Source organism: Aethalodelphis obliquidens, unplaced genomic scaffold (assembly GCF_003676395.1).
Source record: "Aethalodelphis obliquidens isolate GAN/ISIS:26980383/991018 unplaced genomic scaffold, ASM367639v1 scaffold15, whole genome shotgun sequence".
In the NCBI taxonomy this organism is placed as follows: Eukaryota; Metazoa; Chordata; class Mammalia; order Artiodactyla; family Delphinidae; genus Aethalodelphis; species Aethalodelphis obliquidens.
In genome coordinates, this window is record NW_020837959.1 from 11885772 (window position 1) to 11913493 (window position 27722).

Here is a 27722-nt window from a genome sequence, read left to right on the forward strand (position 1 = left end):
TAAAACTGCTCTATGCCTCTCGTCTGAATTCTTTCCCTTGAGAGGACAAGAACCAAGGAAACGGCTGTTCTGCCAGTGACAGCAGCAGCTAGCGCAAGCCCCCATGCTGGGCTGCCAGGGTGCTGCCGGCGGAGGACATCTCCTGTGTGTGACCGCCCCAGTCTTATTCACTTATTTTATTAAAAAAAATTTACTTGTTTGTTTATTTTTGGCTGCACTGGGTCTGCGTTGCTGCGTGCAGGCTTTCTCTAGTTGTGGGCGCTACTCTTCGTTGTGGTGTGCGGGCTTCTCATTGCGATGGCTTCTCTTGTTGCGGAGCACAGGCTCTAGGCGTGCGGGCTTCAGCAGCCGTGGCACGTGGGCTCAGCAGTTGTGGCACATGGGCCCTAGAGCGCAGGCTCAGTAGTTGTGGCACGTGGGCTTAGTTGCTCCACGGCATGTGGGATCTTCCCGGACCAGGGCTCGAACCCGTGTCCCCTGCATTGGCAGGCGGATTCTTAACCACTACGCCACCCGGGAAGCCCTCCCCAACCTTATTTAAATCAACTGCCATGTGGACCAAAACTGCTCTAGTGATACCATCTCAAGATGCTCTGAGCCTATAGGAAGACTATATTAATACACATCTCACTGGCCAGAAAATGAACTGTTAATTGGTTTCTCCAGAGCTGGAAGGTCTTTGACTCCATTATGAAAGCATCATTCAACTTTGTATGAATGAGGAGACGATATGGCAGAACACAATCGAAAGGTTTCCAGTAAATTTTAGGAAGGTAAAGTTAGATTTTGTAGAATATTTTTTTTTAATTTCAAAAAGTGGTATTTCTCTTGCATTCATAGCACAGACTCTAAACTGGCATTTTCAGTCTTTCCCCATCTTCAGTGAAGCTGATTTTCTACCTGCTCTTTCTCCATCCTGGCTGTGCTCCCCTCCCGGGGGCATCTGAGTGAAGTCTGCTACTTCCTTCTATCACAGCAAAGAGAGCTGCACTTGAATTATCTCCAGGTATAAAAAACATACAAAGTCAGACGACTGAGCACATCTGCTTCCCAACACAGGGAGCAGCTCTGCGAACCTGTTAACTGGTGCCTGAATCTCGTGCTTGGAATCACCTGGGGCAGGACCACCTCGTCCAGGGCTCCTGCAGGCCCTAACGGACACTGAACACCCATGAGACCACTCTGAACCAAACTCACCTGTAGTGAGGATGGATACAGTGAACAGTGGGTTCCATTTCCACCCGAAACATAGCAGAAAATGTCTGCTATCATCTCCTGGCATTTTTCAAATGTGTGTTTAGTAGATAGACAACTCCTCATGTTTCTACACACGTCTTTTTTAAAAAAAACCCCATAAGAATTTTCTATAGGGTACTTCCCTGGTGGCGCAGTGGATGAGACACCGTGCTCCCAATGCAGGGGGCCTGGGTTCAATCCCTGGTCAGGCAACTAGATCCCACACTCAGTGCCACAACTAAGAGTTCGCATGCCACAACTAAGGAGCCCGCCTGCTGCAACTAAGGAGCCGGCGAGCCGCAACTAAGGAGCCCTGGAGCCGAACTAAAAAGCCCGCGTGCTGCAACTAAGGAGCCCACGAGCTGCAACTAAGGCCCGGCGCAACCAAATAAATAATTTTTAGAAAAAGAATTTTCTATAAAAGACTCCACTTTAGGCCAAGGGTACATCAGACTTCGCATTCTATAGTACAGACAATTTTTCCTGAATTTTTGCACTCACGTATCAATCTTTTATATGGTATTTAATAAACAGACTTAACATTATTTTTAGCCAGCCCGCTCTTCCTGGATACTCAGGTCAGTTCCAATCTTTTAATTCTGCCACGGCTCTCTTTGCCATTTGTCATTTCACATATTAGAATGTACCCTGAAGATAAATTCCTAGCAGTGGGATTCAAGGTAAAAGTGTATGTGTGTGTGTGTGGTGTATGGGGCTCTTATTTTTCTTTATAAACACCATGAAATATAATACTGAAAGCTACATGAGACGTATAATACTTAAATGACTATAAAACAAGCACCAGTAAAACGTTACCAACACCCCTACAAGTCCCTCTGTTGCCTCTACCCTTTATAACCCTCATCATCCTTCCAGAAGAAATTACCGTACTCTGTGGTATTCATTTAATTATCATCAGAAAACATGCATTTTGAAGAACCGTAAGCCAAAGGAAAACAAAATCCAGGATGAGCTCTAACACGTGTAGCTTTAACAGGAAATCACTGGAAGCCTGGCTTGTCTGAAGCCAGCTTCTCGCTTTATCTTAGCTCACGGGTGCTGCTTATAAGGAACGACATAAAAATAACGTGAGAAACAGAAAGAAAGAGTTGGTGGTGGGAGAAAGAACATGGGATTGTACTCACCACAGGGCGAGTCGTTGCTCAATTTCCTTGAGAAAATTTGTATGAAATTTGTGCAAAGGTTCAAAATTCGGGAAAATGAGACTTTTCAAGGTTTCGGGCATGGAGTCCTCTTTGCTTACTGTGCTCTGAAACCACTGGGAATAAAAAGAGGACACTCTTAGAGGCGTTAAGGTGAAGGATGAAGGTCTGCAACTCCTCAGACGTAACGCTGCAGCCCACCACGCGTGGAGGCTAAAGGGCTTTCCTGCCGCGTCTGTAGAATTTCAAGAGCACCAAGGGCTTTCAAGCTTTACTGCTTTCCCTCCTTTCATTAGGTGGGGTAAGAAGTACCCATCTCTTCGTTACCGCTTCCTGAAGTTTGTTACCCATTGACTGTGGAAGTCGGGACAAATCTCTGAAGTGGGCAGATACTGAAATCAAAACTTCCATTACGGCCAGCTCACTCGGTCATCGCTGAGTTATACCACTTCACGCCCTCTGGTTTAGTCCTTGAGAAACTTCCATCTCTGCTCCTTCGCTGAAATGCTGAGCAGGAAGATGGCTGAACCAGAGAGGTGAAGCCTCTGCCTTCACACACATGACTCATCTCGCTGACCTGAAGTCCAGGTGGGTCCCACAATGATTGCTGAGCACCTGCCCAGGTCACCACGGCTGCCCTAGAGGCACAGAAACCCAACGATTCCAACTGACCTCCAGTGGGCTAGGTTCCTTCCCAGAATCCAGGATCATGAAGTCATCTGCCATGCTTTGAATTTGTTTCCAAGACTGAACAGGACTGATTAATAAAAGGCAGGCTTTTGGGTAGATTTTGCTGACATGGCTTAATTTATTGGCAAAGATAAAACAAGGCTTCTACTTCGCCTCTGAGGTCTCCACCAAGCAAACATAAAGGGCAAAACATGCAATGTTCTCCATCGGTGCAGGCAGACAGTAAAACGTTTCATTTTACATTTCTCCACTTTAGAAACTTCCTTCCTTTGCACTTAAAGATCACAGTTATAAAAGCTTTTTAGAGCATATTCCAAATTAAACATACTATTACTGCCTAATTTCTACAACCCAGAACCCAAATTCTTTTAATTGGAGTCAGAGAACCCGACATTTAATTAGATCCAGCTTGTCTCCTAAAGCTGAGTATAGGCAACATAAATTATGTAATCTAAGGCTTTAGGGGAAATGTTACACATACCGAAGTGATGACTTCGAGATCCTTCAGATACGTTCTCTCAGTGGTGGAGACTTCCTTAGCGATGAAGTACGCTTTGTCAGTTGGAAATCTCTGCAAAATCCATTAAAAGAAAGAAGACATAATCATTTGGGCCTAAAGTCTCTAAGCATGTCCTGATTATAAGCAAGTCCTAACTACAGTGATACGCTGCTAACTTACGATCTTTGGTTGACTGGTATCAAGGCTAAATAAACTCTTATCTATTCTCCTTTTTTGGTGTGAGAGGAACTAGGATAGAAAATGGATTTCTATGATGAGAAAACTGCCTAGGAATGTTTCCTTCCATGTAAATACCACCCGCAGTGAAAGGCCTCGAATGAGTGTGCTAGCTGCCACTGAGGACTATTCATTCAATACTGGGCACCTGAAAAGCTAATTAATTAGGATAATGGAGTGGTGCAGGCTTCAAGGAAATGAATGAAACAGAAAGCACAGCAGCCTTTGTCCTGGGCGTCGTGGGCTGGTGCTATTGACTTTCAGGAAATGGAAGTTACATTGTTCGTGGGAACACGAAGGGTACTGATCCAAAGGGACGAGGGTTACAGCAGCTACAGCCCATTGGTTAGGCGGGCAGGCAGCACTGCCCTAGAGCAGGTCTGCCACTGGTTTTGCTTCTCTTTAACCAACAATTAAAAGGAAATCCCTTGTTGTTAACCATCTTGCTTCCCACAAGAGTCCAACCGATTCCACCTCTGGGGATACACACGAAGCAGAGATGAGAACAGATACTTGTATACCCACGTTCCCAGCACATGAAGACGAAATAGCCAAGAGGAGGAAACAACCCAGCTGTCCATCAATGGATGGATGAATACACAAAGTGTGGTGTCTCCATACAATGGAATACTAGTCAACCTAAAGAAGGAAGGACATTCTGACAGGCGCTACCAACATGGATACACCTGGAGGACAATTATGCTAAAGGACATAAACCAATTACAAAGGGACAGACACTGTATGATTCCACTTATACGAGGTTAATGCCTAGGATAGTCAGTTCACAGAGACAGAAAGCAGAACGGTGGTTTCCAGAGGCTGGGCGTGGGGAGGTAATGCTCAACGTGCATGGAGTTTGTTCGAAGGATGACCGAGTTCTGGAAATAGTGATGATGGTCACACAACACTGTGAGTGCACTGAATGTCACTGAACGGTGTGCTTAAGAATGGTTCACATGGTAAATTTTATGTTATGTGTATTACTGGAAATGACAACAAAAGATCAACAGGCGAGCGCCTGCCATCCCCACACCTTTCTCCGGCCGTCGTCCTCGTCGTCAGTCCGAGGGCCCGCCTGGTCGTTCAGCAACGGGCTGACCAAGGGGGAGGCCTGCTTGGTGTCGGGGCTCAGGTTGGGTGACAGGACGGTGCTGGTGGGCGCAGCTCCTCCCTGCGAGTTGATGGACAGCTCTGAAAGGTGAGGGCTGCCAGTCAGGGAGCCTGTTTGGGGATGAGAAGTATTAAAGAAAAGAAAAAAAAAAGTAATTCCTTCTGGGACCTGGTGTCCACTTACAATTTTCACCTAATCAAACCTTTAGAAGCTTGACTACCATATGGCGCACTTATGATGCCCTTCGTGATTTTCTAGTTTTTTCCCTAAGTTGCAGCTGCCTTAATCCTAAAGATACTATTCAGTGGAACACAGTTATGTCATTAACGATAAGGTGGAGAACTCTGCTTAGAGCATAATTACAATAGTTTAAAAGCATCGTGTATCTGCAAATAGGATCTTCATCTCCTAACTACTGCCTTAGCTTCTAAGAATTACTCGAGGAAGACAGTGTCTATATCACAAGGAGACGTGGGAAGTGACCAGAAAATAGAGCTATTCTAATAGAAGACTAAAGGACTTGGGACACCCAGGACAGACTACATCTTGGAACAACGGGCCACAGGTAGAGAAAGGGAAAGCAGCCACCTCCCCATTCTACGAAGAACAGAAGCGAGCTTGTTATACCTGGTGATGTCACTCCATGTCTCTCTCACTGTTTGGGACAGAAACACTAGTATCACAATTACAGCAAAGGTGATCATTTAAAAATGCAAAGCTGGAGGTCATTACATTATCATAATTCCCCTTTATGAGTCAAAAAATGATAGGAAATTAATCATTCCTCTGAGAAGGATACCACAGTAAATAACAGGAAAATGTATAATTACCCGAGTCAGCCAAATGAGATGATGTGCACATGAAACTCTGTGCCAACAGAATTTTGCCAATACCGATACCTCAACCTTTTGAAACTACTAATAAAATGAGATGTTTCAAAATCTACTTCTAAACTAAGTGTCTTGCCCAACAGTTTTATAATTCTAAAGCAGATCTGCAAAAACTAGGATTAGCGTAAACAAAGTTCCAGTAGCCTGCAGTCCTGTCAGTTACCATCATAGGGAAAGACGACATAAACGCTTTCTCCATTTTCCAATATACAGGTTCATGCTCATGGCTACTCAGCACAGTATCGAGGATCTCGGAAGGAAAGGGGAAGTGCGGTTTTCCAGGAATCCCCCCATTTTCTGGACCTCTGTCCTTTCTCTCTGGATTCATTCATATTCACTCGGAAATCACAAGACAGGGCAGCCTCGAATGAAGCTGACGGAGTTGGGTAATGAACTTGATCCCAGTATGAATGAACCTTGCAGAAGCCGCCACCAGCCCCCACCCGGTCCCAGGTTGACCAGCTAGCTGTGTCACCTACACACGGGTGAAAAGCCACCATGCCCACAAAAGCAACGGAAAGCAGACATCCTGCCCACTGACTGCTGGTCAGTACAAGCATCCCTGAAGAACAAGATTAGAACATGTCAGGTAAAGTCAGATTCCAGAAGTTCGCATTAAAAAATAATCCCTCCGTTTAAGTTCCTTGCGTTTTCGTAGACATCATTAAAACAAAGTCCTGATGTGAGACAAAGACGCAATCACCCCACACACCACCAGACCCAGTAAAACCCGGAGAAAAAGGCCAGAAATTGCTTCACAAATGTCAATTTTATTGACACTAGTGCACAACCGAATACAATCATTTCGAGAGAATTGGAACTTGTCAAATAGAAATAGTGACAACAATCATAACTGCAATTGATTCAAGGTACTACACTATTCTCTTAAAAAAAAAAGAATCACAAAAAGAAAAATGTTATCACTACAAAGAGGAATTAGAAAAGAGAAATTCTGGCAGTCTGTCTGGAGATCAAAACATTTCATGCATTTGTGAGTTGCTATTGGAGGGTCACCTTTTATTTGTCCACCATCATCTGGCAAAGCATGGAGGCTTACCTTCAGCTCTCACACTACGTATGAGACCAGGTGAGGCAGTGTAAGTGAGAACATGCCGGGCCTTGAATCTGCAGTGACGTGGGACAGAAAAAGCGTTCGCCTCCTCATTGAAAGAGTTGGAGCCGTGAACAAAAAGCAGTTAGAAGGCTAGCTTGAAGGAGGCGTTCAGGTGGGGAAACAGTACTGATTAGTCCCTGGACGGCATCCAGCAGCAGATAAAAAACCAAGTGCCACATGGCGAGGGAGAAAATAAGGGGAAACACACTCGAGTGCAACCATGTCCACCCTCCAAAGGTCGACAGTTGCCCTTGTGAATTTCCCTGGGGACACTTCAGTTTGGTAGACCTAGCGGGCCAGAAGGGTGAGCTAACAGACCAGGGCTCCGGGAGAGGTGTCACCCTGCCAAGAAGGCAGGACACACTGCAAAGAAGATAGCAATCTAGAAGACACCCCACTGGAGCACACTGGAGCACACTGGAGACAGGATTCAGAAAGCGGGACACCGAGAGTGAACCTGACGACAACCGATGTCCCTATGTAGAGTCCGGGGCAGTTCTGGGTTCAGCTACGTTCTCACTCACGTGGCCTAAAGGTGTGTGTGACACCGACGTTACACGTGCAATACACAACCTTGGAGGATGACCAAATTAGGGTAGCCCATTTCCATTTCCTGAGAGGCGACTTCAACGGGCTTTGTGTCTACTAACGGGGCCCAAGAAGGCCAAGGCGATGAGTGTATTTAAATAGTAAGACCAATAAATCAATAAAGACCAAGCAGCCTGTTCTAGAAATCTATCAGCAATGCTAAGGAAGGGAAAGGTCCCAGACTCTGAGGTTCCATTTACCAGTCTGAGCCACATCCATGGAGAATAGCCTCCTTCCTCCCCTGGCAAGAGAAACTCCTCAAGGCTTTGAAAATTCATAGATGACATGTGTCCCAAACAAAAATCGGTAGCTCATTTACCATTCAACAATCAATGGAATATGCTGACGAGAGTAATCAGTAGAATTGGCAGCTTGGTGAGTAATTAAAGTTCTCTTTCGACTTGGAGCCAGTGTGTGACGAGGGTCTGTACAAAGTGGTGTCCACGCAGGGCCTGCCCTCGGGCAAGTGTGAAGGGTAACTAAGGTCACAGTTACTAGAGCTACATGTGACCAATTTTCACTGAAGTCGTCCATTTGACAATAAAAGCCAACAAACATGGCGATGTTAGATCAAATGACTCTGCCAGGTTTCTGCAACCTTAAAAAGCTGCTCCCATCACACAGTCTGTTCCCTGCCTTGAAGACGCAGCCCTGGGCAATGAGGAGAAATGGTGACCGGTGTTCACGGTTACTCCATGAACTGATTAACGCCTGGCAGTTTTATCATTTTCCTCCTCTATGGCAAATTGACACAAAGGAATTTCTTTCAGCAAGGGGCTCTAGATAAATAACTTGGGGCGGGGAGAGAATCTTCTAAGAAACCACCTGGATATTAAGGCAATAGGTGGAAAAAAGTCTGAAGAGATTAGAAAAAGATCAGTTACCACCCTAAAAGTCTGGAAGCTTTTGATTCTTAAAAGAATCTTTTCCTATTTTTAGAAATTGCCCTGCAGGTTTTTCGGCATTCAGTTATACGTCTGGTTAACGACTTTCAAGTCCCTCACCTCTACCAAATAATTTCATGACACGCCTCCCTTTGCCACCCCCAGATCTCCATGTCCCCGCGTCCACCCTTAATCTGTACCAACAGGGCTGAGTTTATGTCACTCCCCCGGATTAAACATGCCTTCACTAATGCTACTCTCGGGGGGGCATTTCTGGTAACTGCTTTAAAAAATATCCTTTCAAATGTACACATTCTCATGGCACAAACAAGTATGGAACTTCAAATTAGCACTGCAATATGTATGGATTTCAATTGATCACCCAGCCCAGAAACTGGGTTAGCTGCTCTATGTTTTTAATGTAATATACATTCATAATTCTTCTCTCTGGCTGCACAGGGGAAGTTGGATTTGCAGCCCCACCCAGACTGGAGCATCTCTTGACCGGTCCTCCACCAGAGGCACATAAAACAGTGGGAACATGGTTTATGATCGAGAAGCCAAACTCACGCCTGCCTTCCGCACTTGGGACTGGGTACAAGCCGCCTAGTGACCACCTACTTCCTCTGACTATACTAAAAGGCTTAAGAACAAACACACAAGCCTGGGGAAAGAGAACTCTCTAATCTGTTTCTCCAGTAATGAAAATGGCATTTCAAATACTTAGTTGTACCCGTCCTGTTTTAAACTAGTCAAATAAATTGGGAATCCTCATTTTTAATTAGATAAGTGTTATTTTTCCTGTTAAGGAGGGAACCAGAAACCCTGACAACTTTAAAAATAGTAATCCATAGATTTGGTAAATATGGAGATATCTGAGAATGAGAATACAGACGAAAATGAGACTGTTGATTGCTTTCTCAAGTCCTCTTTTCAAAATTATAAAAAGTACAATTATTTAAAAAGTATCTATGAGGATTTCCTCAATATTCTCCCAAAGTTCTGTATTTGGCAAACGTCTAGATGCCACTCATCTGTTGTGATTTGTCTCCTGCCGTTTGCTTCTAAAATATAGGAGATTGTGACTCTATGTACCCAGAATATGCTTCAAAGGCACACATAGGAAATACATTACAGATGCAGGTTTGCATTTATTTTTAAAAAGCCTCTTTTTAAATCCACAATCTCCCTCTAAAAGAGAAGACAAACCCTCTCTGGAGATGGTCTGCCTTTGAAAGCCAGTTACCAAAAAAAAAAAAAAAAAAAAAGGTCAGTACTGTATTGATTCATGAGACCAGGCAGGATTCACTCTAGTCTGATAACTAAGCTGGGTCCCACCCCAATGGAATATGTGAGAAAAAAAAAAAAAAAAGGCTGACAATGTTTCATTGAAGTTACAAGATTCCACAAGAAAAACCAGGTTATAGGATTACCAATCATAGCAGGGTGGCCTTCTTCTCGATAACTTAGGTTGTTGTGCGTAATGTACGGGCTTCTTAGACCAAGTTCCTTGAAGAAAAGTTTTACAAGCAGCTAAACATCATTACTGTTCATCATCAAGCAATTCAGAAAAGCAACAGAAATGCAACTTGCAGAAAAATAAAGAGAAATGCTGCTAATGGGAAAATGACAGCGCATGCACTAGCTTGTTCTCGTTTATGGGGAAAAGATAAAGGAGAATCCTCCTTTGTCTGAACACGGTGGTGGTGCTGGCAGTGTCTGGGCTGTGGGGACATGGTGCTTCACACCAGCGGAAAACACCATCTTGTATTCGGGACAAAGCTTCGGCCATCAGTCGGAAAGAACGGTTACAATTGACAGTTTTTACAGCAAGATACCTGTTAGGACAAGTAAAAGCCTCTTCAGTGGAGATGAACACAAAAGCTATTAATCCCGTGCATACACCGTTACATGAGTTTGGCCTTCCATGCTTAAAGAATCGCCAAGCTCATTGTTACTGGAGAAACCAGCCACCTTCCCAGTGGAATAAATCCATGCGTTCATGAACTACTCCACTCCCAGCCGTGGAGAGGAGGTAGAACCAGACAGTATCTGTGAGAGCCTACATTCTGGGTAGACAGCAAACCACAAACAGCTCACTGGCCATGAGGGGCCACCTGGGCTGAGCTAGAGAGGTCTTCTCTGCATTGCTACCTATCCCCGCTCCCCAACAAAACACACATACACAGCCAAATTTGCTTATAAGCTGTGGAACGTCTGCCATCCCCATTGGAATAGATGGTGTCATTCAACATAGGGAGCCAGTCCTCTGGTTAGCTGTCTGAGCTCCGCCCACGTAAGCTGCTGCCACAGATGCTCTCTGTTTCCATGAGCCCTGCCCCGCCCTACAGAGATCCTGGCTCCCTTCCAAGGACCATCCCCACCGCCACACAGCACAAAGTGCAGGCCTGGAGAAGATGGAATCAGAAAAGTGCAGTCTTCCGTTCATCTTCCATTTCCCCACCTTTAGTGAAATATGGTACCACCGAGCATGAGGCTCAGGATGCCTCCGTGACAAGGCTTGCTGTTTAGTGATGCAGCATCATTGCATTCTAGAAGAAACAGGTGTTCCAAGTACAAACTGGTATTCAGTCATGTTAAAAAAAAAAAAAAAAAGACATCAGACAGTGCTCCAACAATGCAGGGAAGAGAAGGTACACCATGCTTTGAGGATAAAAGACAGAACGCTGGAAAAAAAAAAAAAGTTTTCTCTTAGATAGGTACATGCTGACCACACAGTGCATACCACGGCACAACAGAAAAATGTTTTCTCAAATTTATTAAACAAATGACAAAAATGAGAATGAAGTCCCCAGCCTTGTCTGTTGTAAAATTAATTCAGCGTATTAGAAATTTTTAATAAAATATTAAATGTACACACAGAGAGAACAGAAGGGAACTGGATTAATAACGTAGGCCAAGCTTGTGAGATTGGGTTAGTCAGGTTTTCACAGCAACCTTCCAGGCAGAAAGGAGGTGAGGGTAAGGGACTGAATCCACTGGCCATTCAGGTGCGTGTGTAGAGAGCAGCGGGGTGTGTGTTCTTGACTAAGGAAAGCCTGTCTTTGGTCTTTCTATAAATCTCTGCGGGCAGAGTGACAAATGCTTTCCTTCTTACAAAGGAACTGCAAGGCCCAGGACAAAGCAATTGTTGGCCCAGTTTCATGAGCCAGAAAGGTCATCTGGGAATACTGACAGGCCCATCAGAGGCCCCAAAATGACCCTTCTACTGTTTCCTATTTGAGAGTCAGTTAACAACCCCAATTTATAATAAAGCAGGACTGCCTCCAAACTCCTGGTACCACTAACACCTCTACCTCTTACTCAAAAGTAGAGTTAATTACTGTCCGATGCTTTGTTATAGACTCCCCCGCCCCCCGCCCCACACACAATGGTCCTTGCTCCCGCCTTAGTACTCTTGGTTTATGGTGCATTTTGCAGTGACTTCCAACTTCTATTCTTCAATATTCTGAAGTTCCTGCACCTGACCCCTAGCAACAAGCTCACGTAATTCTCAGTACCATGTCCATGACTGCATTAACGACACCTGCCTTGAAGCTAACCTTTCACACCAGCTCTCAACTACAGACTTAGATCAGATACCCTCTGTCAAGTTGATGTTCAATCCTCCCTACTTTCAAATACCAAACCACCCTAAGACATATCAGAGCAACGTGATCTAGAACCCACACGAAGACGCCAAGGAGCTGCCTTCCACCAGAAGTTATAACCGAACACCAGAGGCCAAGGAGATTGCCAGAGGCTGCTTCCAAGGCTACGCTGTGATGTGGGCATCTTTCAGTCCATCTGCGCTGAAACGATCCTGAACGAATCAGAGTCTCTTCAATTTCTAAAGCTTTAGAAAAGATTTACTAATTCTACCTTAGCTTCCACCAGGGTGTTTAACTGCTTTGATTGGGGAAAAAAAAAAAAAAAATCCCCCATGCTGGAAGTTTCATCTATGTTTTCTGGAGTGACGTGTTCTGAACTTTATGAAGCAAGACCTGTTTTTCACAACTCTACTCACCTCCTCCCAGATATGTATCTGACACACAAATCAGCATTTGCAACTTTTGTTTATAGAGGAAATACTTAAAAATCCCTAGCTTACCCAGGAAACAATAAATAGCTCTTTTCCAAGTATGTATTCCAAACAGGTGGCAACCAGGTCACTTTTGATCTTTGATGCCTACAACCTTAGACCAAACCATCATGGGTATTTTTTGCTTTTCATTATTATTTTTTTTAATAAAAAGAGAGCTGCTACATTAAGTGGCATGCTTATTTTGATCTAAATGTCGTGGCTTCATTTTAACAACTAGCAACTGGTGTTAGAGGTACGCACAGTGTACACTAGAGACCCCATTTCCCTGTATTACATTTCATTCAACTAAACAGAAACAGATGGAATTAGACTAACGAGGAAAAAGCAGCGCCAGTAAATTCTTTAAATGTCGCCAGACTCCAGTTCTTTAATCACTTCCTTCTTGCAGAAGTTCATCCGCTAGTACCTTTCCTTCCGTATGTTCTTATGAACTTGGCTAACACGGCTGAGTGTAACCTCAGAGAGCTGCCAGCAACAGGTTATTTTGAAATGTTCACCTCTTTCGGGTTCAAAGAAACTTTCTCTATTGCAAAGACTGCATTGAAAGACTCTTCTGCAGTTTGCTTTGTAAAATTGGCAGCAATAGAGTTGACCCTTGGACAACACGGGGGTCAGGGGTGCAGACCCTCTGAGCAGTGGAAGATCCATGTATGACTTATAGTCGGCCCTCTGTATGTGTCTACACTTCCGCATCTGCGGATTACACCAGCCTTGGATTGTGTGGTACTTGGAATCTGTGCGTAAGTGGACCTGCGCCATTCACACCCGTGTTGTCCAAGAGTCAACGGTAGACTCATCCCCGTGAAACTAGAGGAAGGCCAGCCTTAGAGTAATTAAGCTCATCAGAGGAGGAATGTTTATAGACTACAAAGGAGAAGATCCAGGAAAAAAGAGCCTTTCTTGGGGATGCAGCTCAGACAGCTTTAAATTCTGGTTAATGAAAATGAGGGCCTAGGCAAAGAAGAGTGATCGAGACAAGCAAATAAACTCAAAATAAACCTAGGAATGAAGGGGACCCCAAGTTTCTTAATTTAAGGCTGGGCCTACCTGTAGCCCAATCACTCACTGATGACTTCAATTGCACCAAACCCATACTGTGTTGAAATAGGGAAGAGCATTTTAAGTGGAAAATGTTGATTAAAACCCTATGAACACTGGTTAAAGCTATGAAAATGGGAGGTGATGCACATTCACAACAGCTTTAACAAAATTTAAAATGGCAGCTTAATATTTTAATTGCTTCTTCTTTTAGGAACTGCTTGCCAACGCAAACAAACTGACTCCACAGCGAAGATGCAAGTGGGGTTTCTGATTCAACTGAGGACAGGCTGGATCTCGTGTACTTGGTGGAAATTTCAAGAGGCTCATGCTGTATTTTGGGTTTGCAGTCCTAGTGTGTGTGTGTGTGTGTGTGTGTGTGTGTGTGTGTGTGTGTGTGTGTGTGTGTGTGTGTGTGTGTGTGTGTGTGTGTGTGTGTGTATATATATATTTTAAAGCATTACTTGGTTTGAATCTTCAAAGAAGTTCTGGAGCATCAAATGGAAATTATTCACATTTTTAAGTGCCGGCCACAGAAGCACCATTTGGTGAGATAAATCTGTGAGAAATTTCCAAATACGAATCACATATGTGGAGAAGAATCTGGCTCCCAGACTTCCTTTAACTAAATGCCTGTCTAATAAAATAGCATCATGGCATACAGATGACTGGTCAAGGAGCTGGGGCAATCCACTGTAAGTTCTGGAACTCATTAAATGCAGTTCTTTACAAGAATTTCTTGCATTTTTATGCTGCCCGAACAACCAGCAACAAAAATCAGTCACTAAAGGATGTATAATTCACACGTTTTGAAATACTATCTAACAAAAGATATTCATGCGCGCAGGCCCCAGAGTCGCCCTGAGTGGCTTGAAGATTTCTGTTTCTATATTTGGTTTGTCTTCCACCCAAAGCTTTAAGACATCATTGCACAGGAGCAGCCGCTCTCTGAAGACCTGGCTTCCTTATTGATGCAGGCGACCCCTACACTAGCTGTTGCCTTAGAAAAACTGGCTCTGACAGGTCTTGGGAAACCCTTTGGAAGTCTGAAAGAATTCACAGGTCTCTAATCTCTGCTGCCTATTGGTCATACCCAACCCCATCTCTGATCTTCCTGCACTTAGTTCAACTTCAGGCATGTGCCTGCCCTTCTTATACCACACAGTGAGATTCCAGAGGCCAGGGAAGGACTTGGGGACCAGAGTCTCACAGCAGGCAGAAGGCATGGAAGGTGTGGGGCGCTGGGGGTGGCATGCAGCCTGCTGGCTTTCTCTGACCTCCTCACCTCAGTGGACTGGCTCTACCTTCAGACTCAAAGCATGTTTAGGTTTACTCACTCAGCAGCTCTCTTTACTCGTGCAGGGAAAGCTCTCCCAGAGGCAATGAGTGAATATTCCCAGCACGTCAGAATGGGTGGCTTTTGAAAAAACTACACACCTTTCCCCACCCCCACACCCCCTTTCTTTTAAGCACTGTTAATCACATCAGAATTGCCACCCTCACAAAGACTGACTGAGAAGCAGAAACTGAGTTGCTTGGCTGGTACGAAACCAAAGCGGAGAGAAACTCTACCAGTGACCCTAAAAGCGGAAAATCCCGTCACTATAGAACTGGGTACGTCACCGTTGATCAGCTGCTTTTGAAACACTTTGGATAAAAAATCATCTCTTCGGGGAAAAAGCAAAACAAAATAATGACTGGACTATGTTTTGCTTTGGGGGTTTACATCTGATGATTCACATTCTAAGCCAGCTAAGTTAATACCTTCTGCTCATTCATATTTCATGATCAGACTGCTGTATGATTAGAGGTAAAAAGAAGACTCATTTGAACACACCACCTTCACAAATAAACCACAGATTCCACATGGGACTCTGCTTAACTCACGTTTGACTACTTTTTTATATAGCAAATTGACACCTTTCTCTAAGCTCAAAACAGCATAGGCAAAAATGGGCTATAACTGCAAAAACCCCACAATATAAAAAGCAGTAGTTCTTCCTACCTAATATGGACTGTAATAACCTAAGTCTACATGATTCCTGATCTCCACATGATTTTAATTATTAATCCATACAAGAGTCTCAAAATATAAAATACTGAACTCAAAAGGTCCTAGTGCATCCAGCTGTCACACAGAGTAAAACACTGAAGCCCAGAGGCCAAGGTTCTGGTTTTAGATTTGTCATGCAACGGCTGTAGGACTACGGGAAGTCTCTTCCCTTCGTCAGAACAAGGTTTCTCATCCATAAATAAAGGTTTAACCTAGGTGACCTCCAAGGTCCCTTCTGGCTTCAAAATTCTGTGACTCTGTTAAACATGTAAATCTAAATAAAGCAAAAGATGAACAGACTACTTCAGTGAACATCTTTCAAGCTATCCGATAATCAACTTGATTCATCAACCATGCACTGAATCAAATGATCAGGAAGATAAAGCAAAAATGTGCGTAAAAATGGATTAAGTTTTCAGAATCTTTAAAATCAACTTCTCGACATTCAGGTGGACAGAGCGTCACGTGTGAACCACAGGGTCTGTCAATATTTCTGCTTATTCAACACTGTGGCCAAATTCTACTGTTTCCCTAAACTTGCTTAGTTCTTGCCCGTGACAAAGCCACACGATGAGTTTTAATAAGGCCACTCGCGTGGCGGCACCTTAGGGCTGGATCATCACTACAACTCTTTTCAATAATTTTGTAGTTACTCAGGATCTAAAATTTTTATTCTACAATTTATCTTTTTTTAAAAAAAGTACCAAAGACTAAAAAGTACCAAAGAGCAGGCATGAAGAAAAGCATTTCATTGGTGATGCTCTTCTTACTCGGCAAGCAAGCCAACATTTCAGCTGACGCTTCCATCACATTCCGCTAGATTCTAGAAGGCAACAGCGTCTGGCTCAGAAATGACCCTGGCAGCCTAGCAGAGCCATCTGGGGACCCCAAGGGGCACTCCAGACCAATTTGATCCAAATTTCTAGGGTCAGGGCTCAGGTAATACCAATTTTTTAAATGTCCCAGGTGATTCCAAAGTGCAGCTAAGGCTGAGAAGCAATGCAAGTTCCAACCAGGCTTTTCTATCTGAAATGCAGAAACGCTGGGTGAAAGGCACTGGTGTAGATGGTAAGATTTAAAAAGAAACCAAACCTCTCACTACTTCTACTTTTTTTTTCTTCACAGAGAAGCAGCCAGAAGACACTGTTCCTGAGCGTGTGAACGTTAAGAACGTGCGTAAAAATCCACCAAGGGCAACGAGACCGGGAAACAGCCCTTCTCGGTACTGCGCACTACTCAGAGGCGAAAGCTTGAGTTTGCTAACCTCCTGGTGCCAACAGTACCTACCCTGCATCGTTATTCAGCAGCATCTCTGTGTTTCACCAAGAGGCTCTGACGGCCAGGGTTCTTCAACACCTTCTTCAACCATAACTAACGTTGGACCCATGAAAGCAAACCCAAACCAAACCAGCAATCTCATATCGATTCCAGTTCAGGAAGATTTATATCATTTCACAGGAAGTCTGCAAAGAATCATCCCAAATGCTTCCAATTAAAATATTCCCTAGTCTTATTAACTAATATTTCAACAACACTTCATTTCAACTAGCAGCCGACTGACCTTTGGCCTTGAGTTTTGTCAATTCCTCGCTGTATGAGGCGCAGCAAAGCAGCCCTCCTTTTAAAGAAGGGGTTCAAAGTAAAACCCACACCTTTCCTGGGATCTCAGTGATACTTTCGTCCCAATAATCAACCAGATGGGAGGGTGATCTGTGTACACAACAGAAGATACACAGAAAATGTCCACGGAAATACAGTACACTATACACATGATCAGATTTATGACAAAGGATGTCTTCCTAGCCTTCAGCCAGAAAGAGAAACAAGTTCTTGGTAACTTGTCGTGATGTGTGAAACTCTGTCCTTCTGAAAGATCTGAGAAGCCAGGCGTGCCCTACCCAAGCATGTGCCTGCCCTAAAACCTCCTCTAACAAAGGTCGATTAGAAATTAACAAGCCACTAGGACAGAGCATCTCCAGGGAAACCCTGGACGCATAACTCCAGGTTTCCAGCCCTTGAAGACCCGCCCTCTGGTCTCCTCACTCATACTCCTCTCCGTCCTCATTCAAAGGCAGGCCACCCAAGGACTTCTTTCTCCTCACGCCGGAGGGGGAACTCAGCACAGCTGGGTTACCAAACACGAGGGGCTGGCTCAGGGGGCTGGCCAGTTCAGAGTCTGAATCGCTGGATTCAGTCCCACTGCTGGTGGAGCCCTCGGTTATTTGCAGGGGTGCCAGCTGGGCTGCCTTGCCAGGGGCACACGCTGACTGCGCCATGGGGATCCTCGAGGTCGGACCCACGAGAGGTGTACCATTAGCCAGCGTCCTACCTTCCGAAGCGGCCGGGCCGGCTGGACCTCCCTTTCCATGGCCATCAAACCTATCCCCTGCCTTCGGGCTTGATGCTACCTGGCTAAGAATGAGTGGATCTGTCTCTGACTTATTATATCTCAGATTCCTTAAGTGGGGCCTTTGTAAGACGGGGGAACCGTCTTCATCACGAGGACCCTGGCTTGGGAGAGGATCTCCTCCCACACTTCTCTCTCTATAGTCATGTGCGTTTTCGGAAACATAGCCTTGGGACCCGGTCCTGTCCCAACTCATACTTGGACTTGAACTTCCGCTGCTGGGAGACAAGGGGGTGGCCAGGGGACTGTGACCGCCTGAGGTCCTGAACATCTCATCTATCAGAGAGCTATGTCTTGGGAGTCTGGGGCTCCCACTCATGTCAAAGGTGATGTCTGCTGAATCATCATCGCGGAATTCTCTGGAAGGAGGCCGGGAGGACTTCGCAGAGTGAAGGGAAGCCCTGCGCCTAGCCTCTATTTGCCTCTCATCCCTGGACAGCAGATAAACACCACTGGTCAAATCACCCTCATAGTTGTCATTTGTTTGGGACCGTGACCGGGACGCTTGTTCCCTGAGGAGGTCGTATTCACTGTCTACGTCACTGCAGTCAATGAAAGGAATGGAAGTGTTGCTGCCTTGGGCAGCCCTGGATGCTGGACCTGTGCTTGGCTGCGGGGGCCGAGGTCTACTCTGCTGGGTCCTGTCCTTAGCGACCTCCTCCTCTTCCTCCGTCTCCGCCCTGCCGGCCCCGTCTGCCTTCGTGCTCCCCGCCGGGCTCCTCTGCGGAGTGGGGTTGCGCTGTGGCCCGCGCTCATCGGCCGAAGCGGGCGGGTCCCTTCCCGGCTGGCAGCTCTGGCCGCCCGGGGATGCGGCACCTTCTCCGAAGGTGAGGCTGGCGCTCTGCTGAGCCTGGGTGGGGCGGGGGTGCGCGAGAGACGGGGGAGGGAGACGAAGAGAAAAGGGAGAGGTTACACCACGGCTGGAAGAGACAGAGACGCGGAGTCCAACCTAACGGCATCTCCTGAAGCATCGAGTGGCCAAGGATCGCCAAAGAAGGCCTGCCCTCCCCGGTCTTAGAACAAAGCACCCTGTCAGGAATCGGGCACTCCCGAGGCTGTCTGGTCAGCATCCAGAACGTTCTCTCAGGGTGTGGAAGCCGACAGCGCGGGGTCCCCGGCAGCACAGGTGAGGCAGTGCCTCTGCTTTCCGGGACCGGCAGTCTCCTCTTGGGTGTCCCAAGTTTCTATGGAAGAAGATGGTCCTTCCGGCCCACAGGGGACTGACTTCCTGAGGGGGTGGGGGCAGGCGGAGGAGGAAAGGCACCGTGGACCTCCAAAGGCGAGCTGACACGGATTTCAGACAAATGACAAAAACGTCTTTGTTTCGATGCCTAAGGGCAGGACGGGCAGCTTACAGGCTCTCTGGATTCGCACAGGGAGACTGCCTTCATGTTCTTTCCCAACAAAGTTCTCATTCTCTTGTAGAGAAAACCCTGAGAGCTCATCCAGAGACCAACTCCAGGGAAAACGAGCCCTGGCCACCCTCAGAGCGAGAGCGGTGCTGTGTCTCGCTGCCAGCTGTGGTCGCCGCTCTGTAACACGAGCCCTGGGAACGCACCGTCCGGTCCCGCGCCAGCGCAAGGTTCTGACCTTGGCAGCCGAGGGGAGCTACACCCGTCACCCCCGAGCTAAATCCCGATCTCTTCACACAAGCGCAGCCGTTTAGCTGGAGGGTGGGCTCAGCTCTGGCCCTGGATGGTTCCAGCCCTAAGCTGAGTTCAGGCCAATAGAGCAAACTTCCCTGGGGCCAGGGCATGGGAGGGAGGAGGGGAAAGGATACGGGCCAGGGCGAGAAGCACAGAGCCCGTGTCTGGTCAGAGCCAGGGCACACAGCTAGAGCCTCCTCCAGAAAACACCCCGAAGTGGAAGGATGAAGAACAACAAAGCAGACTAGGAAAGCCAGTCCCCAGCAGAGGACGTCTGGTGGAAAACAGCTATAAGAGTGACTACCACCATCACTGACTTGTTTTGGCACTTCTGAGTTCGGCTCTGCAGGCTGCGTAGCAAGGCTTCTGATGGAGTGAATCTTGCTGTGTTTCCTGGGAGAAATCACACGAGAGCACTAAAGTTAGGTGAATTGGGTTTTTTTTCATTGGTTTCACATGAAAAATAACGGCATGAGGCATTCCCCAGTAGTGAAGGCACCCGAAGGAGTTTGGATAAATGCTCCCTGGAGACAGACCCAGTCACCCTTTCTGTATCACTCGTAGGATTCGGGGGTTGCTTCAGCCTTGAAAACGTTCTCAGCATTCCCAGCTCCCACTGCAGTGGTCCAGCCGGTCGGGAGTACTACCACCGAACGCTAACTCTCTAGTTACGGGAAACGTCATTGGGAGGGAGAAGCTGGCTGGGCCCGAGCACGCTCTGAATTGCAAGCCCTGGCCTAACAGTACGAAATCGATTGGTGTGTTCTGGGTAATGACTTTCTAGATCAGTTCTACAACAGAGGCCTCTGCCACTAATGAGCTACTCCTTCACAGCGCTCAGTTCAGAGAAAAGGCCCTGCCCCAGGAATGAATTTATAGACTCCACAGTAGAAGAAACTGGTTTTTAATGCCACCAACATCTTCCCTTTAATCTTTTCCTTCCCTTAGTGTGTCGGTCCCCAGCTTCCCAGGGGACAAGCATGAGAAACTTTTCAGGTACTCAAACACATGAAACCGCATAAATATAGAGATTAAATTCCAATGTCCATCCAGCTTTTCTTTAAAATACTCCAAAGTAACACACCAAGGCTCCGGAGCACGCACATTCTGAGTCAGAGAGAGGCAGACCCCTTCTTATACGATCCCCAAAAGATTAATCGTGGATTGTCCGGGAAAATGATGGGGTTTGCTCTGCTACATCTAGATAAGCGTACAGATAACCTTCTGAACGTTACATTTCTATGTACAGGGAGGGAAAAATGACCCCAGACCTCCATCAGGAGAAATATACAAGGGTGGTCAAGGCAGCACATTTGTTTCAGCAAAAGCAAAACAAAACACCAAACAACCTGAATGTTTCTCAACAGGGAATCAGACACCTGAAAGGTAACACTTTCACAATACCATAAAATGCTTAAGATAGATCTCAAAATCAGGGCAGCTTTAAAAAGCAAGACGCATGATTACGTACAGTGTAATACTGATTATATAAATGAAAAAGGACACCCCCAGAGCAATTCTGCCTGTTCTTTTTGGGTGCATGAATATTTCTAATAGAAGTAACAGGAATTAGGTAGTTGTTGCCTCTGGGGAGGGAAGGAGGGAAGTAACGAAGGCTGTTGGTTAAAGGGGGTTTTCACTACATCTGTCACCACGATAGCTGCAAATAAGGGAATAAGAAATAAAATCCTAGAAACCAATGTTAAAATGTGACTAGTTAATTCTAAGTACTAGGAACATGGGTGTTTGCTGTATCCTCTGTGCTTTATTGTAATTTTTAAATGTGTTAAACTGAAAAAAGAAAACCATTAAAACAAACACTTGCAACTGAACAGTCACTGGCGCACCATCCCTTCACCCCTGTACCCTTTTCTTTTAGTCCCTCTGGGCAGAGCAGTGCTGAAGGGCAGTGAGCTCTGGAGTTGGATGACCAGGGCCCACTTACCAGCTCTGAGACCTGGGCGAGTTACTCAACATCTTTGAGCTGCCATGTCTCCATCTTTAAAAAGGAAATAAAATAGCACGGACCTCACAGAGCAGGTATGAAGACTCCATGAGTTCCTATGTCTAAAGGGCTTGGAACAGTGCCTGGCATACAATAAGAGCTATCAGCATTTGCTAACAGCAGCAATAAATCCTGTTTCTCTTCAATCAAACGTTACTGAATTTAAAAGTTTATAGAACTCTCCTCAGTACTCTGTAATGACCTATGTGGGAATAGAATCTAAAAAGGGTGGATATGTGTATAACTGATTCACTTTGCTGTACCCCTGAAACTAACACAACATTGTAAATCAACTACACTCCAATAAAAATTAATTTAAAAAAAACCTAAAGAAAAGGGTTTGCAATTTTTCCAATTTAAAAAAAAAAAGTTTATAGAAATACTTCCAATTCAAATCCCCAAATATTTAAGGACTCACCGGTGAGTAGGTTTTTACAGCGCTTTACCCCCTCTGTCAGCTCGTGTTCCTCTTGCATCCCTGCCCTCTGCTGGCTTCCTTTCACCCTGGAGTTCAGTGTCCCCCGGGCCTCAGCTGTTCCTAACACTGAACCGGCCGAGACTGACCGGGCGGCAGCGATTCTCTAGCTCACCGGGCCTGGGGGGAGCGATGCTTGGCCGCTTAGAGCACCACTGCCTGCAGAGAACGACTCCTCTCAAACCGCAAGTGGCACTGACGTTTCTCTTACCTTTCAAACTGCACCTTCTTATGTCCTCCTTCTTTCACATAGTCGAGAACCTGCTTCTGAGTCCGGCCACTAAAATGAAGACCACGAGAGGGGGCGGAGAAGACAGCAAGGCATTCTCATTTCACACTCAGCACAGCCCTCCACCATCCTGCCTCCCTCCCACAGCTGGGAGACGCGGGAGTTTTCTCGGCTAGCCCGGGATGAAGGCAGTCCCAAGAGAAACTGCGCTTTTGCGTCCATTCTGTCTCCTGATATTTCCCTTACACACGACAGAAAAAGTTCAGTGAACTCAACAACTTAACGATTCTGCGTTTGATTATTAAGCAACCATCCCAGGAGCCTGTACACTTCATGAAGGCAGGGATAGCTCTGTTCACAGTGCACCCCCAACACCTAGAGCAGAATCTGACATGCAGTAGACACTCGAAGATTGGTTGAAAGAATGAGTGAGAAATTGAACCAGTGATGGGCAGACACTCGAAGACTGGTTGAAAGAATGAGTGAGAAATTGAACCAGTGATGGGCAGTGATGGTCTACAGAGCATTCGGTGAAGCTACAGCAAGTGCTAACAAGGTGCTTTTGCTTCTACAGAGAAAGGAAAGCCTTCCTGAATTAGAGGAGTTCCTCTAGGCGTCGTCTGTGGCTGGGGAGACTGCCTAGTGGCTACCTAACGTTCAAACCGAACACAGCAAGGGGCTGCCAGGAGCCTTCTGCGATGACCCGGCAAACACGCCATCAGCCAAAGCTCTTGGAAGCCAACTTTCCCGAGGAAAGTCTTGGGGAAAATGACCACATGGCAGACGGAGAGACGTGAAGCAGAATCCTTACCTGAACCGAAACGATGACCCTCGGCTAAACAGAACAGGCTTTGGCTTCGGTTTGGGCTCTTCAAAAAGTCTAAAAAAGGCATGATGTTCAACACAGATTTTCCAGAAGGATTTGCAGAAGTCCCGACTGGCCATTAGGAATTCCAAGGTATCCTGGTATGAGCTCTAGAAAGAGAAAATAACACTTTGGTTTTTTCCATTACCCAGAGACGTTCAGTTACAGTACGGGAAAGGGGGCAGAAAACAAATTTGTCCAATAAAATTTCAATTGTGTATTTTATTATAGCATGACCATAAATCCACCTATTTAGTAAAACACATTTGTTTCTCATGACGAAATACAGTCATCATCGTTCAACCATTTTCTTCCCCACTTAATTCCTTAGAGGAACACACAGAAACTGGGGATACTCAGCAGAAGTTACAACATTCCCTCTGACAGAAATCATAAACAAATGCTGTTTACTTGGCTTCCATTCCCTCCGTGAAAAAATATCCAAGCACTGAAATGCCTCTTCTGCCTCCTTAAAATAACTGAAACACATTTCTTCTTTCTGTTTTCTCCCCCATGGTTCATGCCAACTTTGAATATTGTGCTTAAGCGTTTTCTCCATCAAAAAGCAGATGGCTCAGCCTCCAGGTGGCCCCAGGGACCATACAGGAAATGAACATTTTTTCTGGAGCACTGAAGTATCACCCAAGGCTGAAAAATTCACGTCCTTTGATTTGGGAAAGGGGATACGGTAATTTTCTACTTCCAGACTGAATGCTCTCAATTTAAGTGACCGTATTATATAAACACATGTTACCACAGCCCTTAACATTCTCAGCGGTTCCAGCCATTTGGGGAGAATCTCACAGTTCTCGGTAGTGCAGCCTCAACTTACAGACGAGTCGTGCTGCAGTACCCAGTCTTCTGGACTCAAAACGTGTGTTCTCGTAGAAAACAACTTCCAGTGGGTGACTGCTTCCCAAATCAGGCCATAAAAACCTATTTCATCCATAATGTAACCAAATGACTATAAACCTAGACTGCCGTTTATAATCTTTTTTTACCCCCGTGGGAGAAAGCAGTCCAGTTCTGGTTGGGGACATCAGCACCCTGGCGCCCATCCATCCCTAGTTTTATGGCAGATGGAGAAGACGCTTTCTTCCTTCTCTGACCTGGCGCCACGAGAGCGACATCTTTAGAGGGAGGGAAGTGTGCTAGGGGAGGGGCCGGGTCAGCTCGTGAGAGTGCGCCGTCAGGGGCTGGGGACTACAGCAGGACCGCCCCTGGGTGGGGAGGGACAGACCTGGAGCACGGCAGGATGCTGACCGGGCTGTCGAGGTGGCCGAGGCTGGAGACACGGCGGCTGCACAGGAGGGGGCGGCCCGTAGGTGCACAGGGAAGTGACCCCTCCCTGGGCACACATCTGTGCCCTCTGTCCACTGCTGAGGACAGCTGCGGAGGGACCGAGCGTCTGGATACACAGTACAGACTGGCAGACACCTGGAGAGCTGCCGGCCGTGGGTTCCACCTGAGCCCTAGCGGGACCTGCCCCGCCCCGAGGGGGCTCACTGGTCTCCCCCTCTTTTCCGAGAGGCACTTACGTTCACATCTGGGCGGAGCTTGATGAGAAAGCGCTTCCTCTTGAAGCTCAGCTTCCGCACCTTTGCCCAGTTGAAGGCATTGATCTTCGTAAAACCCTGAGAACAAAGGTATCGGCCAGTGAGCCGGGAAATGAATGACAAGCAACATGCAAGTCGGTTTGCTCTGCTCACGGGGAGCTGAAAGGAGGGCTGACGTTCTCCCCCTCCTAAGAATGCCTCTTGCTGGAGAATTCCCGGGCTCTGCGACTGAGGGATGACCCCCATTCCCTTCCTGGATCATTGTTTCTCACTAATTACATGATCTGGCCTTCAAATTAAGTCTGCCTCCAGGGAGAGAAGAGGCTGGCCGAGGGGCTGATACAGAGAAAGATAAATAAAAATAAACACCATGACAACCACCACAACTACTGGCGACCATCACGGGCCGAGCGCCAGGCACTGTCCCAAGTCCTCTACAGCCCTTATCTTGTGAAGCCTTACACGGAACCCCGGGAGCTGGATTTATTATCTTCATTCTACACCTGTGGAAACTGCAGCATGGCTGGATTTTAATTTGCTCGAAATCACATGGTTACCGCAGCAGAATGAGATTCCCGGGCATGTGCCTTAACCAGCAGCTGTTGTTATAGCCACAGAAGCAACACAGCGGTTAGCGATCACCTGCTCTGTCCACACTGCTCTGCTTCCAACAGCACAAGCAGGGCCGGGGAGGGGAGACCCCACCCTCCGTGTGTCTCTGAGGCCAGAGAACAGTCTCCGGGAGGGACGCACACATCTCATCTTTGATCGCCAGGTGGGAGTGGGGGAGACACAGTGGGGAGTCTCCAGATACCAGCTCCTATCTGTGCCATCCTCTCAACTGAAATTATAATTCCTCGAGCCCGTTTGAACACCAGAACCATTCGTTTAAATTGGTTAGAATGAAGCAATTAGGCACAGGCAAGAAGATTAATTTCAAGATACAGTCCTTGTATATGATGACATTACGGAACAATTCTCAACACTTCAAGTGTCTCAAACACAATCCAAGCAAATTAATTCAATTGTGAGGCACCTCTTCCCCCGACTATGATCTTTAGAAATGTTTAAGGGTTTTAACTTTGAAGTGGAATGGTAGGACTGACAACCACATTGTTTCACTGTTGTTTTTCTCATCAGGGACGCCTAGATTATTTCTGCAGGTCAGTGGGTATTAGGAACAGTCACCTCCTCAAATACCACGCTGCTCACAAAATGTCACTTCCTAGTGTCCCATAGGAAACCCAACTTCAACTTCTCTTGGGACACGAACGCTTTGGTAATTACTGTCCGTCATAAACATCTGATACAGGAGCAAAGAATCACTGGGGTTACTTTGGTAAAATACGAAGGGGGAAATGTAACCCAATCTGGCAAAGCTCAAAAAAAGAGTTTTAGGTCATGCACCTATTTACACCTTCAAAACTGGGTGAAATCTGACCCTATTTCATGAGATGAAATAGGGTCAGATGCTTTCTTCATACCCCTTTGAAACCAAAGCACTTTTGTTTAAAAGAGAAAGCCTTGAGGGATATATTGTACAGCACAGGGAATCTAGGCTATATATATATATATATATATATATATATATATATATATAACCTATTCTTTTTTAAATTAGGTATCATTTTTTTTTTAATTGAAGTATAGTTGATTTACAATACTGGGTAAGTTTCAGGTGTACAGCAAAATGATTCTGTTATATATATTTATATATATATATGTAAACATCTATAGTCTTTAAAAAATTCTTTTCCATTATAGTTTATTACTAGGCAATATTTTATAACAACTTTAAATGGAGTATAACCTATAAACTATTCAATCACTATGTCATGTACCTGAAACTAATATTATATTGTGAACCAACGACTTCAATACAAAAAAAGAAAAAAGTCTTGAGGAAACCTTTGGGGTGATGAATATGTTCACTGTCTTGATTTCACTGACGGTTTCACAGGATATACATATTTAAGAACTTATACGTATTTAAGAACAGCATGCTTTAAATGTGTGCACTTAATTGCATGTCAGTAATAATTCAATGAAATTGTCAAGAAAAAGAGATGCATCAATCAATGGCAGTACAGCGGCAGCGTGATCAAGGGTGCACACGCTTCAGAGTGCAGAGTGCTGTGTCCTCATGTAAAACACAGGTAAGGGTCCAAGAGCAGTATGTGCGTAGCTGCAAAATTACAGCAGGACATGGACATAGCTTCTGTGAATTTATAAAACTGCCACATCTTCTAAGTTAGGTAAATGTGAAACCACAAAGAAGCTAACTTAGGTAAAACCCAAATCAGGTTAAAAAAAAACCCAAATTAGGTTAAAAAAAACAGATGACTATCATGGGAAAGTGTGAAAAAGGTGTTTATATTGGGGATCTGAAATCTTGATTCCATTATACTATGTTCAAAGTTAGGTCAACACGGAGATAGGGATTTCTATGATCCTACAAAGTCAATACCTGCAAACAAACCTGCAGTCTTGGATTCCCCAACCAGAGCAAAGCAAAGGAAATGAAATCTGCAAGTCTGAGGGTCCGGACAGAAACAGGAAACCCTGAGATGAGGTTTGTTTTTCCCTGTTCACCTAAAAATAACTCTCAGAGGTCTTAGCCTGGACCACCCAACTTGGAATCAGAGTTGAAGGGCCAACTCTTATCTCTGCAACACCAAGGGAACCGAGCTGGTTCTAAACGCTCTTACCTGAAACACTAGAATCCCCGTGTTGGCCACAGCCAGGTTGATCTTAGTGCCTTCCCGGTCCTTAGCTGGGTGCAATCGGACGCCGTACATCTCCAGCCTGCGGGCAATCTCCAGGAGCTGGAAATCCGATTCTGCGGGTGTTTGTCCACTGACAAAACAAAAATTCAGGAGAAAGGCCAGGAGATTTGAATTCTCCGTGTCTATGAATTCAAGATTAAGCATC

At 45.7% G+C, this 27722-nt stretch overlaps 1 protein-coding gene across 2 annotated transcripts in view; it reads right to left on the reverse strand.

The window, feature by feature from the left end:
* FARP1 (FERM, ARH/RhoGEF and pleckstrin domain protein 1) overlaps positions 1–27722 on the reverse strand; it is a 288333-nt gene that overhangs the window by 40148 nt on the left and 220463 nt on the right. For both annotated transcript variants that reach the window (XM_027115951.1, XM_027115952.1), the window contains exons 8-16: positions 27500–27647; positions 24774–24869; positions 23182–23345; positions 22353–22421; positions 19979–20054; positions 18616–18865; positions 4859–5046; positions 3571–3660; positions 2382–2515 (exon numbers count right to left, since the gene is read on the reverse strand). In XM_027115951.1, the coding sequence (XP_026971752.1) occupies positions 2382–2515; positions 3571–3660; positions 4859–5046; positions 18616–18865; positions 19979–20054; positions 22353–22421; positions 23182–23345; positions 24774–24869; positions 27500–27647 (1215 nt within the window). The remainder of the gene's footprint in view (positions 1–2381; positions 2516–3570; positions 3661–4858; positions 5047–18615; positions 18866–19978; positions 20055–22352; positions 22422–23181; positions 23346–24773; positions 24870–27499; positions 27648–27722) is intronic.